At 36.2% G+C, this 24,255-nt stretch overlaps 1 protein-coding gene across 4 annotated transcripts in view; it reads right to left on the minus strand.

Annotated features, from left to right (window-relative positions):
* The window catches only part of BNC2 (basonuclin zinc finger protein 2), a 530,176-nt gene extending 517,672 nt beyond the window's left edge, over nucleotides 1-12,504 (minus strand). The window contains exon 1 of one of the 4 annotated variants that reach the window (XM_074282946.1): nucleotides 12,362-12,504. In XM_074282946.1, the coding sequence (XP_074139047.1) occupies nucleotides 12,362-12,364 (3 nt within the window). In that variant the 5' untranslated portion in view covers nucleotides 12,365-12,504. Of the gene's footprint in view, nucleotides 1-9,616; nucleotides 9,869-12,361 lie in introns of those variants that run through there. The other 3 variants (XM_074282950.1, XM_074282948.1, XM_074282947.1) reach the window with 3 other exon arrangements.
* Between the last annotated feature and the right edge of the window lie 11,751 nt (nucleotides 12,505-24,255).

The raw sequence follows: 24,255 nt of genomic DNA on the forward strand, positions 1-24,255 counted from the left end.
AATGATAAAATTAAAAAAAAAAAACACAAAATTATGTGACGATCAACTATGATAGATTTAGGTCTTCTCAGTAATGCAGTGATCCAAGGTCATATCAATAGCCTTGGAATGGAAAATACCATCCATACCCAGGGAGAACTATCGAGACTGAATGCAAATTGAAGCATACTATTTTCATCTTTTTGTTGTTAATTGCTTTTTCTTTCTCATATTTTTTTCTGACTTTTTTTTTCACAATGTGGCAAATATGGAAATATGTTTTAAATGATTATACATGTATAAGCTGTATCAGATTGCCTGCTCTCTTGGAGAGGGGGGAGGCAAAGAAGGGAGGGAGAAAAAATTTGCAATTCAAAATGTCTTAAAAATGAATGGTGAAAACTATCTTTACATGTAATTGGAAAAACAAAAGAGTATTGAAGAAAAAAATAAAAATAAAAAAGTATGTTCCTAGGCCATGAAAGATGTCACTTGTCTTAGAAGTGATCATATTCTTTTGCCCAGGGATAAATTATGGGAGAGATATCTGTACAGCAACATAACTGGGTATAGTTGTAATAATTAAAATTCAAGAACTTCTTACTGTCCTAAAACAGAAACACAGCTCCATTTTCATAGCATTCAAATCTTTTAAAAAGATTTTCCTCACAATTCTATGAAGTTGTACAAATATTAAGATCACAAAGATAGTTAAGGGACAGAACCTGAGACTGACCCAGTCTAATGCTTTTCTTAAATACCAAACTTAATAACATTTATTATATTATTTATGGAGTTAAATAGTGGACACAAAGCAGTATTACTTTGTTCAAAATGACCTAATGTGTCATTTGGCATACTGAGAATTTACCTTTACCTGAGGCTGAAAGTCACTAAATAGCAAAGATGGAATTAATGTTTTTCCCCCCTAAGGGGAAAATAATTTTAAGTTCTCTAAATGCTTTAGTCATTTCAATCAGAAAAGAAAAATAAACTTTCCAAGTGTAGCTTGGAATTGACATCATGAATGTGTGTTGAGATTGGCTAACTGTCAATATCTAAATAATTTTGACTCCACTAAAGTCTTCCTGCAATGCCTCATGATGACCCAGGGATGACCCTGGGATCTTAGGGGCTACACAAATGGAACACAAGCTTTGCTAGATCCTCCTACCAAGGGCACAAGGTTTCAAATGTGGGCTTCACGGTGAATTGTGTATTGCTTTTAGGGAACCAGTCTAAGGAAATTCAGAAAGACTCTCTGCCAGAAAGCAGGTAATAATATTTTTTAGGAGTAAAGGATCAATACAGTTCAAAAAAATTGTCTACCAAGGCATGAGAAAAAAGAGGGAAGGGGGAAGAGCAGTCTGTGTCAGTGGAATCAGTACCAGTGATAAATCCCATGTGCTTTGTTGACTATTAATATTTTTGCATTAATAAGCAAAAATACAATTCCATATAAACATCTGATTAAAAATCATAATCTAGCATTAACTACTATGCCAAAATGAATAATATCTTATCATTAAAATAACTGGGAAAATGCCCAAAAATTCAATGCAGCTAAGACAATAACCACCCTATTAAAAACTACAAAAATACTTAGCAATAAACATAGATCTGTATTATCAGGAATGAAGAGAAAAATTCAGCTTTCAGAAAAATAAATAATGCTTGCAATTTGAGGATGATCCCACATGATAGCCTTCAAATAGCCTTTACCTTTCATTTATTTCCAAGTCTTGATAACTGGATCTTATAAATTATTTTAATTACAAACTAATCGGGTAAAAAGGGAAAGAAAACTGTTCACATTAATTAATTCAAATACCATATACCAGAAACATGGATAAATAAACTAGATAATTTACATTTCTCACAAGGGCATATATAGTCAATAAGAACTAGGCAAACACTCCTATTCATTGTTTCAATTGTTTCTCATTTAGGAGTATACTCAATACACACATCAAATATAGTACTCAAGCCATTTGTTTTTAAAGATGTAAAATGCCTTTTCTTCTTAAAAATCTTCATCCAAACATTAATTTATGCTTTTGTTAAGAACTAAGTATTTATGGAAAACTTTGGCATAATGAACTATTAACAATTCCATGATTATCATAAAATTGCTGTCATTCAATATTACACATTTATTAAACACCTTCTATAAATAAATACAATATCCCATAATTCTCAAATAAGCTCTAATAGCCTTAATAATTTGGAAAAGATTTTGGGGAAAAATCCAGAAATTGACTGGATATGTCAAAAGAGAACCAATCTAGTTCAAAGGAACTCATCACCAGAAAGCTAGCTATCAGGCAATGATTTTGAGAGATCAAAGCAATTCAGGAAGGGCTATAATAATTAAATGGAAGACTACTGTTAACCTGCATCCCCATGACAAGGACATCTGGGACCATTAAATGAATGAAAAAGTTTTAATGACATGCCCACAAGAGACACAAAAGTTGAATGGACAAAAAAATCCTGCCTTGGATACAAAAAGAACTGAATTCAAGTCTAATCTCAGATACTTGTATGTTGTATGATGCTGGACAAATCATTGAAACTCTAGCTGTCTCTAAGCAATTTTCTAAGGCTACAAGTAACAGAGAAGGCACTAACCTGGATTGGTAGAGAGGGAATTTCATCATCTGGGATATCCCTTTTTTCAGGATTTTTTTTTTTTTTTTTTTTTTTTTTTGCTGAGGCAATTGGGGTTAAGTGACTTACCCAGGGTCACACAGTTGGGAGGTCGTAAGTGTTTGAGGTCAAATTTGAATTCAGGTCCTCCTGACTTCAGGGCTGGTGCTTTATCCACTGGACCACCTAGCTGCCCCTTGTTTAATGAAATAATAGGTCTATTCCCTTTCCCAATTCTGTAATTTATTCTGTCATGTACTATGCTCAACACTGGGATATAAGCACTGTCAGGATCTGTCTGATTGAGATATTAAGAGAGAGAGAACATCTAAGTTACTTATTAGAGTTCAGTGGATTCAGGAAACATCAAAGAAAAATTGGTTAATACTGTAATCAGACCTATTTCACATACTTTCTTCTGGAATTAGGGCATCCACTGAATTTTGACTCCCAAAAAGACGGTACCTCTAGACACCTATCACCAGGAGAATTCTTTACAAACAAAACAATAATATAAAGATATTTTTTACATTCCCCATCTGATACCAAAATATTTTCTGTTCTGATTTTTTTATATTCTAAGTATTGTCTTTTTCTTTCTTAAATTTGTTTCACATTCAAGACCCTCCACAATGATATCAGCTTGCCTTTTCTTCTTTATTTCACATCTCTTTGCATTCTCAGTTCCAGTCATAGTAGGTAAACTCTCTGTTCTGCTCCCTACTCCCCTATCCCACACACACTATTACTTTTAGTAATATCTTTGCTTACATTACACTGTTTACTAAGGCTAAAATGTCCTTCCTCACATACCTTTTTAAGTACAGCTGAATGATACCTCTTCCATGAAGTCTTTCTTGATCACCTGTCAGTCTTTCCCACCAGATCTCCTATATGTTGTACCACACCTAATTCATTTAGATATTATATTGCATGACTTTTATGTTTTTGTTTGTATCTTTCAATAGACCACAAACTCCATAAGGTGCTTTACTTCAGCTCTGCACAATTCTTTACACGGCAGGTAATAAAATATCTGTTGTTAACATTCCCTGATCCCCAACCCTAACCTCAACTCTACCTTTTCGTAACATGACAAACGTCAGAGATGTCTTAGTTTGCCATTGGATGAAGGGAATAATAAAGTACTAAAGTTATATTCACCCCTGGATTTGTTGTGAACAGGAACGCCCCTCAGCTCACAGCAAGGCTGAGTATATTTCCACAGGTACCATAGTATGGCTGCAACAATTATAAAGTCAAGACTTTAAGTCAAGGTCTAGGGTAAGTCCCTAAATGGAAAACCTGTTCCTTCAATAGCTCAGTAAAGAAGAAAATCTCCCTGGACAGAAAATTCAATGAGAAAGCCTATGAAAATTATTCCTTTCTCTTCCATTCCCAGTTACACATAGCTGCATGATTAGCCGAGCAAAGTCCAAAGAATTGTCAATCCCAGTCTTGTTTCAAACTTGATACTGCCATTAGCAGTTTATGCCTCACCTGCAGTACAAGGGACTGGGGGAGAGGGGGGAGGGAGGGAAGAAGGGGGAGAGCGGGAGAAGAGACAATGAAAGACCATCAAGCTCTCAGGGATTTATTGAGAAATCACTAAGATATGAAAAACAGAGAAGGAAGAAACAAAGGAGGGAAAGAAGGAAAGAAGGAAGAAAGGAAAAAAGGAAGAAGAAAAAGAGGAAAGGAGAAAGGGGAAAGGAGGAAAGAAAGAAAAAAAAGGTGAGGCCCTCACCACTGAAGTTCAGTTTAGTAGAAATGCAAAAAAAAAAAAAAAAAAAAAAAAAAATTATTTTAATTATTAATATTAAAAGAAGGAAAGTAGAAAAAATTACTAAATTGTTGTTAAAAGACTATTTCTAATTTGGGAAATTGCATGAAAAACTGGGCAAATAAGACATGGCTTACCATTTATAAAACTTTGAAAATTTTATTTCAAAATAATAAATTTTTTATTATTAATGTTGAAGCAAAAACAGCACCTTCTCTCTTTTGATATTACTTTTAAAATATATTTACTTACTTTTATAAGAATTATATCTCCCTGTGAACCACTATATAGAATTCCCAATCCCTCTATGCATTTTTTATTTCCTTCATAGGTTAATTGTACACCATTTCAAATTCTTTTTGTACTGCAAAATAACTATATGGAAATGTATACATATGTTGTATTTAACTTATATTTTAACATATTTAACATGTATTAGTCAACCTGCCATCTGGGGGAGGGGGTGGGGGAAGGAGGGGAAAAAATGGAACAAAAGGTTTTGTGATTGTCAATGCTGAAAAATTACCCATGCATGTATCTTGTAAATAAAAAGCTATTAAAAAAAATTCTATCTCCCTTTAGAATGCAAGCTCCTTGAAGGAAGAGACTCTTCCCTTTTCACCTACAGTGTTTTCTACATACTGCTGTTCCATTGTTCCAGTGGTATCCAACTCTTCATGATCCCATTTAGGGTTTCCTAGGCTAAGATACTGGAGTAGTTTCCCACAGATGAGGAAACTGAGGTAAAAGTGTCTAAAATAGCATTTGAACTCAGATCTTCCAACTCTAGACCCAGTGCTCTATTTATTGTGCTAACTGCCCCTTTTTTATGCACAGAAGCTTACAATAATTGCTGAACTGAATTGAACTGAAATAAAATCTAAGAACATGTACAAAGAGACAAAACATTCTTAAAGGCTCAAAACATTCATACTTGACAGGTCAGTGTGTGTAGTGGGGGATGGGGGGAGGGCAGGAGGAGGGATATAAGAGATAAAATACATGGAGAAATAAATAATTGAATTAATTTAATTTAATTGTTCTTTAGAACATCATACCTAGGGGATCCAGAATTCATCTCCCTTTATACTCTCATACTCTCATTCTAATCTAATGGACTTTTGTATAGGTTTGAATAATTTAATCTTTGCCCCCCCAATATTAAGGGAAACATCAGAAACATAGTGTCTTTCCATTCTTCTGAAGGGGAAAAAAAGAAGGCATTTTTCCTGGCTGTCAAAAATACTTAATTTTCCCCTACAAATGAGGTTCATATGAAAACCATGTGATTGACAAGCACCTCAGAAGCAAACCTTGGCAACCCTTAATGCAGTCCATCTTCTTGGCCTCTTAAGCAAAATTCCTTCACAAACTGTTTGTCTTTGCAATAACTCCTCCAAAGCTCATTACTGCCAGCCTCAGTCTATCCCCCATGTTGTGCATTTATCCCTGGGATGCATTATCAACATGTGGCACATGTCCTTGACATGCACAGAAGAGTTGCACCCCAGGATAGCAGCATGTACGACAATAGTGTTGACTCTTACTCCTTTATGGTTGCTGGGATGTAACGGAGAAATCTAATAACTGTGACAGTAGGCCCTTTAGGTTTTTTCCTTGCCTTTCTAGACAGTGAAGCTGCACAGACACTAATGAAAGGTTAAATGAATAGGAATAGCTGACAAGAGGTACAATAAAGAAGGGGCTTGGTAATCCACAGACACTGAGCAGAGATCCTTGGCTCAAGCAGAGAAAGGACAGCATAGCATCGAGTCACAATATTTAAAACAGCTTGCTATACACAGAGTCTTTTGTGTCTGGGTACATGTCTGGCTTTGGACAAAAAAAAAAAAAAATACTGAAAAGGAATTTCAGCATGGGGCACTTTGGCAAATATAAGGTCATAATAGGGGAAAAAAATGTTTTGTGTGTATTGTTATATCTTTGTACTCCACACAAAAAGCAATGACTGAAGACACATGAAACATAAGTTTTAAGACAATACTGTACATTTTGACCACTGTTCTATAATGTATCTGCAGGGTTGGATTGATGTGACTCCCACAATCATTAATATCAATTTTATTCACACACACACACACATAAACACAAAAGACACACACACTTTCATTTTAAATGGATCGCAGCAGTTCATAATCTACACTCTATATATCCCACACCCTCTTAAATAAAGAATTCTTGAGACTCATCTTACTGGCAATGAACAGTTAAGTTTTGTACTCTATAACTACATTTTCCAACTCACATCCTTCAGTCGGCAAAACTCCTTAATGGTTAATGTAAGCAATTATAACTTATTGGGCTAGAAAACTGTGAATTAGAATTTTAAAAGGAAAAAAAATGTTTATATTTTAAAATGACTGCCACTTTGAAATGGCCTGAGCTATATTTCTTAATTAGGAAAGTTAGTTTTTAAAAGCTTTCTTCATCCTCCTTTGAAGAAGTTTTTATTCTTTAAGGGCAAGAACTTTAAAATAAATGACAGAATAGCTTTAGCAGTAGAAAAAAACACCAGAGACACAAAGTGTCTCAAGATTAAGAAAGAAAGAAAAAGGAAAGAAGGAAGGAAGGAAGGAAAGAAGGAAGGAAGGAAGGAAGGAAGGAAGGAAGGAAGGAAGGAAGGAAGGAAGGAAGGAAGGAAGGAAGGAAGGAAGGAAGGAAGGAAGGAAGGAAGGAAGGAAGGAAGGAAGGAAGGAAGGAAGGAAGGAAGGAAGGAAGGAAGGAAGGAAGGAAGGAAGGAAGGAAGGAAGGAAGGAAGGAAGGAAGGAAGGAAGGAAGGAAGGAAGGAAGGAAGGAAGGAAGGAAGGAAGGAAGGAAGGAAGGAAGGAAGGGAAAGAGAAAAGGAAAAAAAAAATCCATATAGATTTCTATATACTTTAGCTTTTTGTTATTTCACAAAATAAAGTTGTAACACAAACTCTGAAATACCTGGAAAGTAATTCAGATAAACATGAACAGTTTATATAGCAGAGATTCACAACAAATGGTAAAACTGAACTATGGATATGTTCTAAAACAAGGAAGCCTCTTTAAACAGCCAAATTAAATTACAGCTGAACTCTTGAGTGTACTGAGGGTTCTAATAAGCAACAAATAAAGGCTTTTATTGGCTAGGGACATAATAGGAACTACTGTGCAAAGATTTTTTAAAAAGTCAATCTGGCAATTTATCTCATTGGATTATATGATTTACTTAAATGGTAAATAAGTTTTTCCAAACTTATACTCGTAAAAACTAGCATACAAATATTAAACAGCAATTATGATCAATGGATCTTGAATATAAAGTTTTATCTCACAAATTTTGTAGAACAAGTGGTAAACACCACTGTGAAATTAAACAAATATTGAAATTAATATCATTTAAGGAAGATTTCTTTAAGATGAACAATAGAGCAAAGTAAGAAGGAGTGTTATGGTTTCTCACATATCAGCTTTCTAAATGGCCTGTTATTACGTCCTCCCAATTCAAATCATTCATATTAAAAGTGGTTCCTCTTCAGAGTAAAGCCATTTCTCCATGAAAAGCATCTTGTGTAGAAAGGGGATTTTTCTCAGTGAATAAAAGAATCTATATGTTATGTTGATTTTTTTGAATAACTAATTTTTAACTGAAGTTTCACTACTGGTTCCAAACAAAAATGAAGCTAATAAGTCCTTTAAACAATAAATTACCAAAGGTCTCAACTATGATCAATATAGGCTCAATATACATTTAGAGTTGTATTTTAGTCGGTCTAAGAAAGCATTCTACAGGTCAAGGGCAAGGTTCTAATGGGCATTCTCATCACAGCTAAAATGCTAAATGCATTTCTATATCTAAATTCTAAAACTGTGATTGCTAACAACTCCTTTTCTGCACTAGTTCGTTTTCCAAAGCATTTTCCATTTTTTATCTTAGGCATATCTCATAAAATCACAAGGCTCCCTCTAGCTCTTCAGAGAGGAGTTTACTAACCAATGAGCCTATTCGATTTCCATCCATTTTACAAAGCAATACACTCAAGAGAAAGGAAAGATTATATAAGGATTCTTGTTTTCACTTAGCAATGTTTTCAATTCTATACCTTGGTAGGACATTCATGATAAATGCGATCATTTGCAAAGGGACAAGGAAAGTTAAGTATTACTTCTTATGTGTACTGTAAAGAATCTCAATCACTTCTAACTACTCATATTTGACTTATAAAATTCTATTATGAAATTTTAATCTGTTTAGAAATATTTACTCTACAAATAATATATATGCACATGTGTGTATGTACACACACACATACACATACACACACACACACACACACACACACAAATCAGATTTTCCCCCCTTTAATTATTAATTACTTATAATTTGAAAAATACAGGGAGAATGAATAATCACGAAATTCCAGGTCCTGAAAACTTGCCTTCAAAAGCAGTACCTTGAAAGCAATACTAATCAGAGTACATACTTTATCAGTGCAACGGCAGAATTTACAGGAAATTGAAATGCTTTAGATAATTTGTAGAACACATTTTACTCTACCATAATATTTATGTACAGCATCAGTAATGACTGTTTTATTGTTTAATCTTTTCTTCAATTCAGTATTGGATATTTTGGTATTATAGTTATTTAACAGATGATAAATAGAATAGCTGATATATGCCATTGATATTTAGCATGTCTTACTATATTAAAATCTCAGAACAGACTAGTAAATCATTTCTAACAAGCTTATATGAAAAGTATTAAAGCATACCTTTACTGTTCACTGTATCTTTTGTGTGTTTTTAAATCTAGAAAGTAAAAGTTAAATTAGCATTGAATTTAGTGTCAAAAGATTAAAGGGAGAGAAAACTAACTTCTAAGTCATCACCTTTTTTGGACTCCCTTAAATAAGGAAAAATTTTCAGCAGCAACAACAACAAAAAAGCATATCGCTCCCCCCACCCAGCCCACCCCAACTTTTTTGAGCTAGTGTCCAATTTCTTCTTTTCTGAACAACTGTATTATCCAACTTAAGTTGCTCTGCTAATTTCAGTCCCACAAGGACTAACTTGGAAGGCAAAAAAATACAAGAAAAGATCAATTTGCTGAGAAAGATCAAATGAGAAAACTGTGGGGACAGCACCAGGTCAGAGTGTGGAGAACTAAGCAGACCTGTTCTTCATTAACTTAAACTCTCAGGGGACGTCACACACTACCTGTCCATGGGCTTTATTGAACCGCCTAACCCTTCTCTCTGTTCCATTCTTCAGGGCCCAAGTGAATCATATCCTGCTGCTGACAAGTTAGCAGGGGACTGCGGCTGTAACATGAAAGTACTTTTCTTTCTTGTCTAAATCAGGCAGATTTTTGCAAAGACGACACAGCATTGACTCGTGACATGGCAAGATGAAATGAGGGGTCTGGGCCAGTCTTGGAGCTGTGCAGATAAAAGTAATCAAATGACACTCCTGGAATGCAAATTGGCATTCTTGACTGGAGCAATTGCACAACCATGAAACATCCCTGACAGCAAGCAAGATTAGGACAAAATGTTATGTAAAGCACTGAACTCAAAAACTCTCACTTGGAAATTCAAACTGTAACACATTTTAATAGAGCAATAGTAGGCTCAGCTTTTGTCTGCTTCTTTATTGCTTTGGTTTATGTAATCACATTTCCCTGTCTGACATATACACCTCGAACCTCATGTAGGAAAAACACAGACGTTAGGGATGTATTTGAGCTATTAACATTTTGTAAAAATTCACCTTCAAAAAAATGAGCTGAAATTCATTTTTGTCAAAAGTATTGGGAAAAATGATAACACAGTTAATAATCCCAAAGTTGAAAAACACAAGTTTCCAACTTTACTTAGAAGCTCATTAGCAAAGTTTATATTGAACCTCAATGTGACTTCATTCAGGTGAACATACTAATGTAACCCTTGGTAAAGTGATTAGCAATCTGGATTTTAAATATACTTTAGTATGGGAAGTTAAAGAGGACCTACCTACAAGAAAACTTCGTAATTGCTGGAAAGTTTAAATGAACCAGCTACAAAATAAAACAGACCGCTTACACCCTATAAAAGGTTCAGATGAGAGTTTTGTGACTGCTAAGAAGGCAATATCTATACACTTTCACAAGCTCTCTTATTCTTATTGAGCTAGGGATCAATCTCAACAAATAATAGAGGCAGAAATAAACTCTATACTTAAGGCAAGTGGATTCATTCCTGAGACAAAAGTCAGTATTAATACCTTAAACCAAAATGCAAAATCGTGAAATACAAATGACCTTAACTACTATTTAAAAGTAATTCCCATATAATCAATTTGCAAAGTGATTGCAATATTAGGAATAACTATGTGGATGAACAGCAATATATAGATTAGAAATAAGAGGGGAAATATTACTTTGTCCTAGTTTTAAAGGTTGAGCATAATATTGCCAGAAGAACAAATATTCAAGTCCAAAAAGATGTTGCTATTTTGTTTTGTCGTTACACTTAAAAACATTCATCAAAAAACAGCAACAGTGGGGGAGGACCACAAAAAAAAATTGAAAAGAGTCACTTTCTGCCATTTTAATCCTGGGTACATAGGATTATTTTATGATGTCTTTTGTACATCAGTTTTACAACAGCTTTGAGTCTAGGGTAAATTGGAACCATCATAAATTGCACGCTGCTTTCAAAACCACTTTAATTTCAGTCAATGTTACTGTAACCACAGTCCCGGGCACATGCTACAATCTTTTTTGTTGTTGTTGTCTACATCTGACAGTCGCATCTCCTACACTTCAGTGATGGCTTTGATCACTGAAACAAGACATGTCACATTAGGGGTAAGGGAAGAAAAAAATGCAACCCACTATCTCCCTTTTCTTACATCGTCTATCTTCCTGCAGAGCACAAGACACCAAAACTCCAAGTGGGATAACAATAGCAATGCTTTGTGGAAACAAGGGAGTGGTCAAGCCACACTTCTCACAAATCGCTTCACTCAGTATGGACATGCTCTTCCGTGGCTGGATGGTCTTGACTCCAGACTACACGGGCATACCGATAGCATGCTGGGTACTGTATGTGTAGTCATGCTTCTTTAACGTACTTGTGGCTTGCAACCGTAAAGGAACCACTAGGAATTTCTGCCCTGTCCCCTTCCTCCCCCCTCCATAAAACAACCAAAGTTTTTGAAATAAAATCTAAAAAAAAAAAAAGCCCTCTCAATTCTGGTCGAAAAGAACTTTGAAGGTTATTTTCCAAGGATGCAGCACCTCTCATGTTTTTCACATTCTTTACCTAAGTACAGGGGCACTTCCTACAACTTTCACTTAGCAGTAAAGATAATTTGAGTCAAGGAAAACTATGGCAAAAAAAAAAAAAAAAAAAAGGTGGGGGGAAGGGAGAGGGAGGTTCACTGATGGAAAATGGGTTTGCTCCTTCTGTGGCAGACACACACATACACACACACTCATATGGTAATCCCCTTTCACCCCTATGCTGAGTTTCAAAAGTTACCTTTACAGAGTGCGAAACGCTTTCCCTCAGTGTAGACAACTACTACAGAAGTTCCATTCATTCCTCCCTCCCCTTTCCACCCATCCTACCCCCCCCCATCTCTAAGCCCCCAATCCCAAACTCCCCCATCCTCACCAAACCGCTCATGTCTCTCTCGCCTTTCTTGGGGGAGACTACGGAAGGCATAGATAGGATCTTAGGGCAGCCCCCACCCCCACCCTTGCTCTCACTGAAAGTTTTGAGGCAAAAGTTTTACAACAAGATTTCAGGAGCTCAGCTAGAGCCAGGTTGGCTTAGGGTGTGTTTTTCTTTCACCCTTCCCTTCCTTGAAGTTAAAGAAACATTCTCGAACCAGCTAGCTCCTCCGTAGCGTTACTGCGCTACAGTAATTTCAGATTAAGTCTAGAATGAAAATGAAAGGATGTTGGAAACTTCTTACCATCTCCGCATGTTGGTTGTCAAGTGCACTTGCAGCCCCCGCCTCTCGGTCTCCTCTTAGCGGCAGCGTCTGGACCAGCCCCTCTGACTCCTGTGTCTCCTTTGCCTCTTTCTTTCCTTCCTCCCCCCTCGTTCCCTCCTTTCTACCCTCCCTCCGCCACTGCCGTCCTCCTCCTCCTCCGCCTCTTTTCCTTCTCTCTCTCTCCTTCTCTGTCTCTCTCTCTCTCCCTCCCTACCTCCAGGTGATTGATTTATGTACACATCGAAAGTCTAATACTCTCCCAAGTTAAAGACTACTAAACTTCTCCAGTCGGGAGAAAGGAAGCGTCGGGACTTGGAGAGAAAAAAGGAAAGAAAGAGGAAAAGTCCCCGGAGAAGGCAGCTAAAGGGCTGCGCGGGCTCGTTCAGGGGAGCCACGGGGAAAGGAGACAGGGAGAGCCGGGTATGCTCTACAAAATTGCCACAAGTTTCCCGTTTTCCTATTTTCTGCAAAGTAGTCTGAAGAGACACCGTTGTTTCCCGTCTCCAAAAAAAATTGAAGTCGATTTCTGCTGGTTAAAAGTGAACCTTTTTCCTTCCCCGTTGGCTCCAGGGGAGGGGTTGCACTGTGGCGCCCCTGGGGGGAGGTGGCAGGCCCGGCCGGGGGGGGGGGGGGGGGGGTGCCTGCGGCCAGCTGTCAAGGGCGGGGGAGGGAGGGGGAGGAGTAGCGAGGGGTGTTGGAGAGGAAAAACGCCGAGCAAACCGCGCGAACTTTATTCGGATTGCTGCAAATCTCGGCGTTTCTTTCTGTTTCAGCCTCTGGCTCTCGCAGTGTCCGCTTTGGCCGGTTTTTCTTCCTCTACCACCACCACCAGCAGCACCGGCACCGGCAATTCGGTGGTAGCCGCTGCCTCCTCTCTGCAGCGGCGGCCGCTCCCGGTGCTTCCTTATCAACTCCAGGCGTCCAGGCGCCGCTGGAGAGAGGGCAGGGGAGCAGACCGCACACGGCCCACAAAATATAGGCAAAAAAGGCCGAGAGAAGAAAAAGGAGAAAAGTTCAAGGATGCAGTCAAAAGTTTTGGGTGCGTGTGTTGGCGTGTGTTGTGTGCATGCATGTATGCATGTGTGCATATGCGCGTTTTCTCCTAGCCCCAGACGCCGGCTTGCGGTGAGAGCTTCCTTCCCTCTTTCCTCCCACCCTCACCCCCACCCCCACCCCCGGGTCCTGAGGTTAGGCTGCTGCGGAGTGAGGGATTGAAGACTTTTTTTTTGGAAGCAGGAGGGTGGGGGGAGGCTGGTAGAGGGGGTGGGCCATCACCAAGTACGTTTGCAGGGTAAAGACAAGAGTCACATCTGTGTGTGACACTCAGCCAACCAAACTAACCCTGCCCTGGAGACACACAAAACAGACTCCGATCTTGCAAGGCTCAGCGCGCACACGCACTGCAGCAGAAGGACTTTTTTTTTTTCTTTTAATGCACAGGCAAAAAAATACACACCCTTCCCAGCCACAGGAAAAAAGGAAGGGGGGGAGGGGGGGAAAGAGGTTAATCATCATCATCTTTCTCAGGCAAAATATGTGCCAGAAACATATCCAAGTTCTTAAGATTTATCACAGCCACAGCAAACTTTCTGCTTATCTAACATGGGAGAATGGCATAGGCTTCATGCAAACTCCCAGAGCAATTGAAAAACAAAAAGTATAAGACTGTCTTGGCAGATCAACAGGTTTGGTAACTGGTAACTACTGAAAATAAAAATTCATTCACCTCCTCTCCCTTTTACTCTTTCCTCCAAAATTAAGGTATTAAGCCTATTTTAATTATTTTAAGTCAGCAAACTAATTTCTCCCAAAATATGTAGCATCAATATTAAACTTTTATATTTTGTTTGTTGAAGATTTCTTCCTTTGCTAAATTAAATCTGTTTTAAGATTCTGGAACAGCAAAAACAAACAAACAAAAAACCTTTAAAAATCAATACAAAAAAAAAAAAGATGCTATGCTACTGCAACATTAACACTATTTTATTAAAATAAGCATGGATTGTTAAAAAGTTTCAAAGAATTAATTAAAAGGTTTTGAAATGTAAGCATCAATATTAAGGATTAGGGCAAATGTGATTATCTAATTTTCTCACATCCAAACAATGAAGATCTAGTTCTCTAAGAACTTCGGATAAAATCAGCACTTTAGCAGGGCCCTAATCAGAGCTGATCATTGATTTCTTTGCATTATCATATTTTGGAAAGTTTTGTCCAGTAAAACAAACAAAATAATTTCTACCATAATATATACAGTAAATACCATAGTTATATTCACAATGCTTATGAGAAGGGTAAGAGAAAAGAGTAATTCCAAACATGTCAAAAGATTCTATCACTCCACATAACAAATCAAGTAGGAGACTGAAAATCTAATGACCATTTGAATTTATTTAAAAACTTGTTATCTAAGGAGGCTCATCTCTATCATGATTTGATTAAGGTATAAGGCAAGTTCCTTTATTCTGTAAACACAACTGTAATATCATCCTACAGTTTGTAGAATGTGATTACACAAGAGATAATGATGAACAAATGTTGAGTTCTGAGCAACTGAGGATCATCACAAGAATTCAGCTCCGGAAAGGAGCCAAGATCCAATGTGTTTTCCAGTAACATGGAGTGAGGAGAAAAGCTGGTTGCTAATTTCAGAGTCATTACCCATACAAATCCATTCACACACTTACCGCTTTGGACAAGTGACAGAGCAGAGACTTGCCAAACAATTGTATTCACACAGTGCCTTTTTGGCTACACACCTCTACGGACCAACATGCAGAAGTTATTTCACATCAAGCAGCCTCTAATTTACATTCACTTGATTGGTTCCAGATCTGTCTGTTTTTGATGTTAGCACACAAACAATTTATGTGTCTCAAAGCCCATCCACTTTAGGTCCAACGCTATCCCTTTCTGAAGATATATCATAATAAAGATGGAGAATGTGTTGGGCTGAGGAGTTGCATTTTGGGGATGTGGAAGAATTCAGATTGAAACACTTGTGTGACCCAAAAGCAGCCAGAAGTCTCTTACCCCTAAAAGCAGTATCTCATTTTGGTGAGCCATCACATGGACCTGGTAATCCTAAGGTCATAGGAAGTTCACTTTGGGGAATATGAATAAAGACTCTAAGCTTTTTTGTTGGAGGGAGGAGAATAGCACATTCTGTGATTGGCACATCATAAGGCACACTCCACCCAAAGTGCTTAATTGGTTCCATGAAATCACAATGTTAGTTGAAATGGCATTACAAGCAGCTGCTAGGTTCATAACAAAAATCTTACAAATGGGCAATTGATCAAATGGCATTTCAGTGAGGTTTGCTTATAATGTGTTAACGATGTGACTGAAAAAGGGGTGACTATTCAAGATGTACTCATATTTTTAAAATTTTCTCACCTATTAGGAAAGTTCATTCATCATAGATCACTCATGAATAATTATATCCTAAATCCAATGTCCTGTTCTCTACCCTCATTTCCCTTGATCCCTTCTGCTGCATTTTACAAAGCTGCTCACTGCAGCAGTTTTAAATTCAATTTAGTCCTTCTCCAAATCTGGATATGTGTAAGATACCATATTGGAGGGGGAAAAAAGGCTACAGCTACAAGGACCAAAAAGGTACAGTAGTTTTACTCAGTTAATTTTCATTTTTCTCACCTTGGTGAAGTCCTTTTCCCTTTACTTCTATAATATTATAAGATCCTGATCTTATTCTGCCCTCTCTGCCTTTACTGATTCCTTTTCCTCCTCTTGCTTGCTAACTTTAGGTCTACCAAAAGCTCGATCTTCCATCTTTCCAAGTTTCTCCCTTTATGTTGCCCTCTGAAAACTTGCCCCACTCTCATGACTCACTTATCACCTCCATGGTAATAATTTACATTCACTTTATGATTTACAAAGCTTCAAAACCCCAAGATTACAAATCATGGAACTTTAGAACTGGAAAGGACTTTAAAAATAATTTTGTCCAATTTTTTTGAAATTGATAAAACTGACCTTGGGAATTACACTTCATTTCCTGGAGTTTGTTTCCTCACCTGCACTTTTATTTGCACCTCTCAAATGTATATTTATCATGTAACATGTTATAGTTATTTGTGCTTCTGGATTATCATCCTACTAGATGTAAACTTCATTAAGTTAAACTTCACATCTTCCTTCTACTGAATAACACCTGGACAATATTCGATTAATGAATGTGAGGGAAGCAGCATGGTAATGTGCAAAGACCAACAGACTCTTAAGTTAGAACAATCATTTCAACTTGTAGCTTGTCCATCCCATCTTTGTTACTTTGGTCAAGCAACGGAGCCTTCCAGAGGAAAAATTTTTAGATTGTGAATCTTAAAGATTACAGTTTATAACCCACTATATACACTTACTAACTGTGTGACCATAGATGAGCAAGTCCTTTAGCTTCTCTGGGCTTCAATTTCCTCATCTGCAAAATGGATAGTATTTATAGCACCATGAGCATCAAATGAGATGTGTATAATAAACTACAAATCACAAGATCTTATGTAAATGGCAGTTATTAGTTTCTGTACACCTCAGTTTCTTCATGTGCCAAATGAGGAAATAAGATTGAATGACCTCTGAGTTCTCTTGCAGCTCTAACATTCTAAAGGGCAATTAGTTGAATGAATAAATGAAATTCTGTTTACTTCTTCTGATGATGTGAGTCTTCCTGCCAGGGGTGTAGAGCAAACATGAATCAGATGGAATTTCCTGGAAATGACTGGAAATTATCAATGTGATCATTTACACTTCAGAAATGGACAAATGTTTTGATCTAGCAATACCTCTGCTAGATCTATAGCTCAAAAACTTTCCTCCAAAATGGGAAAAGGACTTATTTGTACAAAAACAGCAGCATTTTTTTGTGGTAGCTAAGAATTGGAAATTAAAAGGATGCTCATTAATTGAGGAATGGCTAAGCAAGCTATGGTATATGATTGTAATGGAATGTTAACATTATTGTGCTATAAGAAATGACAAGCAGGATGTTATCAGAAAAATCTGTAGAGACTTACATGAACTGATGATGCATAACAAAGTGAACAAAACAGCTTTGGCAATATTGTTAGATGAAGAACTGTAAAGGACTAGGTTATTCTCAGCAATACAATGACCCAAACTGTGGATCCCAAATCCCAAAAATGATCCATTTCCAAAGGACTAATGATGAAATATGCTATCTGTCTCCAAAGAAAGAATTGACACTGACTAAAGAATGCTTTTTTCATTTTCTTTAATTTTTCCTATTGAACCTTCTTGTACAAAATAACTAATATGGAGAAGTTTTACATAATTGCACATAATAACCTATATCTGATTGCTTATTAAGAGAAAAAAGATGGAATTTAGAACTCAAAACTTTAAGTAAAAGAGTTTTAATTTTAAAAATTTAATTGTTACAGGGCAAGGCTTTTAATAGGGATAGCAGAAGGAATGTTGAGGAAAACTATTGTGATATTAAAAAACAAAAAAATCAAAAACATTTTTTAAAAAAGAAATGGGCAAATGCTACTAATCAGGACTTGATCATTGTTTTGTTCACTGTCTAGATTTAAGAAAAGGATGGAAAGAATGTTTAATAATGTAGACAGCCTTAAAAGCATGTCATGTGTGTTTTTTGGAAAAGCTAGTTGTTAAACTTTTACCAATTCATCCCTGCCTGCAGGAGCTGCTAAGTACATCAAGAACCTAGGGAAGATGTCTTACTATCTGGCTAGTGATTACATTACTACCTCTGTGAATAATGAAGATGTATTTTAACAATGTACTTCACTGTCATAAGCAGCAAAACCAGAATTAGAAATATTGGAAGGCAAATGGATACTTTCCACAACATAGATCACCTTTCCTGCATTAACTCAATAGGATACTTCCCTTCTTCAATCTCTTCCCTTAGGATTAGAAGGGCTATAGTTCTTGGCCTTTCCCCAAGACAGTCCCACCCAAAGAGATAAGATCATAATATCTGGCAACAGAAGGGACATTATATATCATAGAGTCTAATCCTTTCATTTTATAAATATGGAAATTGACTACCAGAAAGATTAAGCAATTGAAAGTCAAAAAGTGAATCAATGACAGAAGCAGAACTAGAACCTAGATCTCCTGATTTCTAGTCTAGCACTTTGTTTTTTTTTCCCTTACAACATTCTCTCTTATATTAAGGATTTCCAAATCTTTTTCTCCAGTCCTATACTTTCCCAGCAGTTAGTGTCATATTTATCTAATCTCCTGCTGGACATTTTGATGTCTCTCCACTTCAAAATCCCCAAATCCAAAACTGAAGTCATTTTCTCTCTTTCCAAATCAGCTCATCCTTTCAACTTCCCTGTCTCTATAAACAATACCACCATTCTCTCAGACACTCAAGCTCACAATCTTTGAGTAATCATTGACTCATCCTTCCCTTTTATCCCTCATATCCAAGTCACTCACTAAGTCAAAAATCATTTTACTTTAAAATGTCTCTCATGTTCATCTTTCTCTGCATTCCCAGTATAGGTCATGTTCTTATCAACTCAGACTTGCATTATAACAAACAACTTCTCAGCTGGACTTCCTGATTCCAGCATCTCTCCCTTCATAGTTACATTAGTCTTAAATACTACTCTCACCCTAACTTTCCCATTCTCAAAAACAATCAATGGCTTCCCATTTTTCTACCATATAAAATCCAAATTCCTCTCTTGATTTCTATCCCTTTTACTCCCCCTTCCTTCCACCAATTTAGTTTGATTCTACAAATACAATCTTATTTTTAAACATTCCTTAACACACATCTACATTCTAGTTAGGTCAGTCTTCTCACTGCCCTGAGAACTTGTCATGCACATTCTCATTTCTTTCATGCCTTTTTTAGTTCACTTCACTCTTTTCACCTGGAAATCCTATTCACCTTTCTATCCATCCAAACCTACCCATTCTATAGAGCTCAACTTGTCTCACTTCTTCAATTAAGTTTTCCACTTCATGGATTTCTTCAACATAGAGAAGAGCTAATCCAATTCCAATTGATTAATGATGGACAGAACCAGCTACATCCAGAAAAGGAACACTGGGAAATGAATGTAAACTGTTATTTTTACCTTCTGAATCCAATTCTTCCTGTGCAACAAAAAATTCGGTTCTACACACATATATTGTATCTAAATTATACTGTAATATATTTAACATATATAAGACTGCTTGCCATCTGGGGGAGGGGGTTAGGGGAGGAAGGGAAAAAATCTGAATAGAAGTAAGTGCAAGGGATAATGTTGTAAAAAATTACCCATGCATATGTACTGTCAAAAAATGTTATAATTATAAAATAAAATAAAAAATTAAAAAAAAAAAAGAAAAAGAAAAAGAATATGGTATTAAAAAAAAAAAAAGTTTTCCACTTCATCTCTGAAATCCTTTAGCAATTAACGAGTCTGCAACACGTTTCAGCAGACCTAATATCCATTATTTTGTACATTTGTCTTCCTTACTAAAGAGCAAGTTCTTTGAGGGCAAAGTTTTATACTTCTAGATTTCCCATAGTATTTAGTAGTGATAAGTGGGGCTACTATATAGATTGATTGAATGATGGAATTTTCAAAATGTTTTTGCTTCCTTGATATAGAACAGATCCAGATGAAGCAGCATTATAAGGATAATAATTGAGATTTCCATAGCACTTTACAACTACAGTGTCTTCCTCACAAAAGCTCTAGGAAGAAGCATCTATGGCTATAGAGTGCCCTATTACCAGTGATCCTATCTTCACATATATCCAGTAAAGGGAAATTCTAATCCCAGTTCCCCCTGATCATTAATGACATTCTAGACAAAGCCAGGCCAAGCTTAATAATCATTGGAATAGAGAGGAAGGGAAAAAGAAAGAGCAAAGTTGGTTGTGAGATTATTAAAAAAAAAAAAAAAAAACTAGGGGAGAAGGAACGATCAGGATGATTTCAGAGAAGCCTGGAGAGACTTACATAAACTGATGCTAAGTGAAATAAGCAGAACCAAGAGATCATTGTACATGGCAACAACAAGATTATAAGATGATCAATTCTGATGGACATGGCTCTCTTCAACAATGAGATGATTCAGGCCAGTTCCAATGGTCTTGTGATGAAGTGAGCTATGTGAAGCCAGAGAGAGGACTATGGGAACTGAGTGTGGATTACAACATAGCATTTTCACTCTTTTTGTTGTTATTTGCTTGTATTTTATTTTGCTACACTTTTTCTCTTGTGCGGCACGATAATTGTATAAATATGTATGCATATATTGGATTTAACATATATTGGAATACTTGCCATCTAGGAGAGGGCATGGGGGAAAAGAGGGAAAATTGGAACACAGGGTTTTGCAAGGGTTGTTGAAGAATTGTCCATGCATATGTTTTGAAAAATAAAAAACTTTAATAAAAATTTTAAAAAGAAAGAAATGAAGCCCATGTCTGTTTGTATGTAGTCCTATAAATTCCTCTGTCCAGTTTCAAACACTTGACTTCTTTTTTTAAAAGCCAAACTGGAAGATTAGCACAGGTATGTAATCTTTGGCTACAATTAATCAGGCACAGATATAAGTTATCCCTTGGCAAAGACAACTCAGAACGGGGGTATTCTCATCTATATTAGACACTTAAGTAGGAGGAAAAAGGTGCCTTACTCAGCTCCTCCTGGGGCATATTTGGGAAGACTTGCAGAGTGACAAGCACTGATCTAATCATTCCTATGACATTATGCTGTATCATGGCTCTGCCATTTACCAGCTATATGAGTTGGAAGATTATTTCCATCTCTTGGACACAGTTTCCTTGTTTTTTGAAATGAGAGAACTGGACTAGATAGTCCAAGTTGAAATTTATGGACCTACACTTGGAACTGAGTGGATTTTTTTAGCCCTAAGTGTGAAACTGGATTAGAAAGGACATTTTTAAAATGACCAACAGTGAGTTGATACTCCAAACAACTAAGTAAATAACAAAAGAGAATATAGCTGTCCTTAAGGAATTCAAATAGCCCAGCCCAAATTAACAATATTCTCAGCTACTGAAAAAATTGAAGTACAGGAATACTTCATTTTACTGCATTAGCAGATGATGTGGGTTTTTTACAAAGTGAAAGTTTGTAACAATCCTGCACTGACCAAGTTTTTCAGTGTCATTTTTCCAACAGCATGCACTCACATCATGTCTCTACATCATATTTTTGGCAATTCTCAGAATATTTCAACCAATTTCATATTATTATAACTGATATGATGATCAGTGATCTTTGATATTACTATTGTAATTATTTTAAGGCTTCACAAACTATACCATATTTTTAATTTTTAAAGCTTTTTATTTCCAAAATTATATGCATAGATAATTTTCAACATTCACCCCTGCAAAACCCTGTGTTACAATTTTTTTCCTTTCCTTCCCCACACCCCTTCCCTAGATGGGAAGTAATCCAATGTTAAACATGTGCAATTCTTCTATACTATTTCTACAATTTTCATAGCTCATAAGAAAAATCAGATCAAAAAGGAAAAAAATGAGAAAGAAAGCAAAATTGCAAGCAATAAAAAAGGTGAGAATGCAATGTGATCCATAATCAGTACTCACAATCCTCTCTCTAGGTGCAGATGGCTCTCTTCATATGATAGAAAACTTTTTTGTTATAGCTTTTTATTGACAAAACATATGCATGGGTAATTTTTCAACATTGACCCTTGCAAAAACTTCTGTTCCAGCTTTTCCCCTCCTTCCCTCCACCCCCTCCCCTAGATGGCAGGAGTCCCATACATGTTAAATATGTTAAAGTATATGTTAAATACAATATATGTTGTATACAACATATATAGTTATCTTGCTGCACAAGAAAAATCGGATTTCGAAAAAAGGTAAAAATAACCTGGGAAGAAAAACAAAAAAGGAAGCAAATAATAATAGAAAGAGTGTAAATGCTATGTTGTGGTATGATAGAAAATTTAATAAATGTTGCATGTGTTCTGACTGCTCTGCCATCATTCTCTTGTCTCTCTTCGGGTTATTCCTTTCCTAAGAGGCAACAATACTGAAATTATGTCAAATAATAACCTAGAATGGCCTCTAAGTGTTCAAGTGAAAAGAAGTATTAATGTATGTTACAAACTTCATTGGTGTTTTTTTTAATTTTATTTTATTATCTATGTGTGTTTATATATAGGTATGTGTGTGTGTGTGTGTGTGTGTGTGTGTGTGTGTGTGTATATATATATATATATATATATATATATATATATTTCGCCCCCCCCCCTTGCTGAGGCAATTGGGGTTAAATAACTTGCCAAGGCTCACACAGCTAGGAAGTGTTAAGTGTCTGAGGCCAAATTTGAACTCAGGTCCTCCTGACTTCAGGGCTGATGCTCCTATTCACTGCACCAACTAGCTGCCCCCCCAATTGGTGTCTTAAATTGCCACAGCCACCCCAACCTTCAACAACTATCACCCTGATCAGTGAGCAGGCATCAACACTGAGGCAAGACCTTCCACCAGCCACAAGATCATAAATTCACTAAAGGCTCAGATGATAGCACTTTTTAGGAATAAAGCACTTTTTAATTAAGATATATATACAATGGGGGCAGCTAGGTGGTTCAGTGGATAGAGCACCAGCCTTGAATTCAGGAGGAACCCAGTTCAAATCTGGTCTCAGACACTTAATACTTCCTAGCTATGTGAACCTGGGCAAGTCACTTAACCCCAACCTTAGGGGGGGGGAAAAAAAAAAAAAAAAAAAAAAAAATATATATATATATATATATATATACACACACACAATGTTTTATTAGATATAATATGACTGTACACTTAATAGTTTGCACTATAGAATAAACCTAAATTTTCTATGCACTGGTAAACTATAAACTTATTTTATTGTGATATTTATTTTATTGAGGTGATCTGGAACTGAAACCATAATATCTCCAAGGTATATCTGTATGTAATTTTCATTTATATTTGAAAGATCCTGGAGACCAGAAATAGTATTACAGAAATGGAGAAATGTCACAATCTTCAAATGACAATAATAATTAGTTAGTATTTAGGTAATACCTTAAGGTTTGTAAAGCATTTACAAATATTTCTTATCCTCACAATAAACTTGGGAGATGGTTGATATTATTATCTCTATTTATAGATAAGGAAATCGGGGCAAACAGTTTGCCCAAAATAGTAGCCAGGAGGTGTCCAGGACTACATTTGACCTAAATCTTCCTGACCCAAGCTGCCTAAAAAAATAGAATTAATGAAATCTTTAAGCTATAAGACAATGAATTTTACTTTTATGCCTAACAATATTCTAGAAGATATAATGAAAGAAACAGTTAATGAATATCTGAAAAGGAAGTGATGATTATAAAGAGCCAATAGGACTTCATCAAATGCAGGCATGGATAAACCTTTCTTTTTTCTTTCTTCTTTTTTATTTATGGTTTAATAATATTATTTTTTAAAAATAAGATATGCTAAAGATATTTTCATTTAGATTTTCATTTTTTAGCAAAGAGTTTTATAAAGTATTTTATGCTATTCCTATGAGAAAGATTGGAAATGCTACCTATATCAAACTAGACTAGCTATTATCAAACTCAAATTGAAATGGATCCCTAAAATCTTCATATTGACTTTAAAAACCACAAACTAACATTATCTATGTTGTGATATGTTTATATTTATTTTGTTAAACATTTCCCAATTATATTTTAATTTGGTGCCCCTGCAAGAACATGTTTAACTCTGGACTATAGTATAATTAGATTTAGAACTAGTTGACTGACCAGACGCAAAAAACAGTCATTAATGGTCTAATGTAACGTATCAAGACAATGTAGAATCACCATGCCCT

Source organism: Sminthopsis crassicaudata, chromosome 1 (assembly GCF_048593235.1).
Source record: "Sminthopsis crassicaudata isolate SCR6 chromosome 1, ASM4859323v1, whole genome shotgun sequence".
Taxonomy (NCBI): domain Eukaryota; kingdom Metazoa; phylum Chordata; class Mammalia; order Dasyuromorphia; family Dasyuridae; genus Sminthopsis; species Sminthopsis crassicaudata.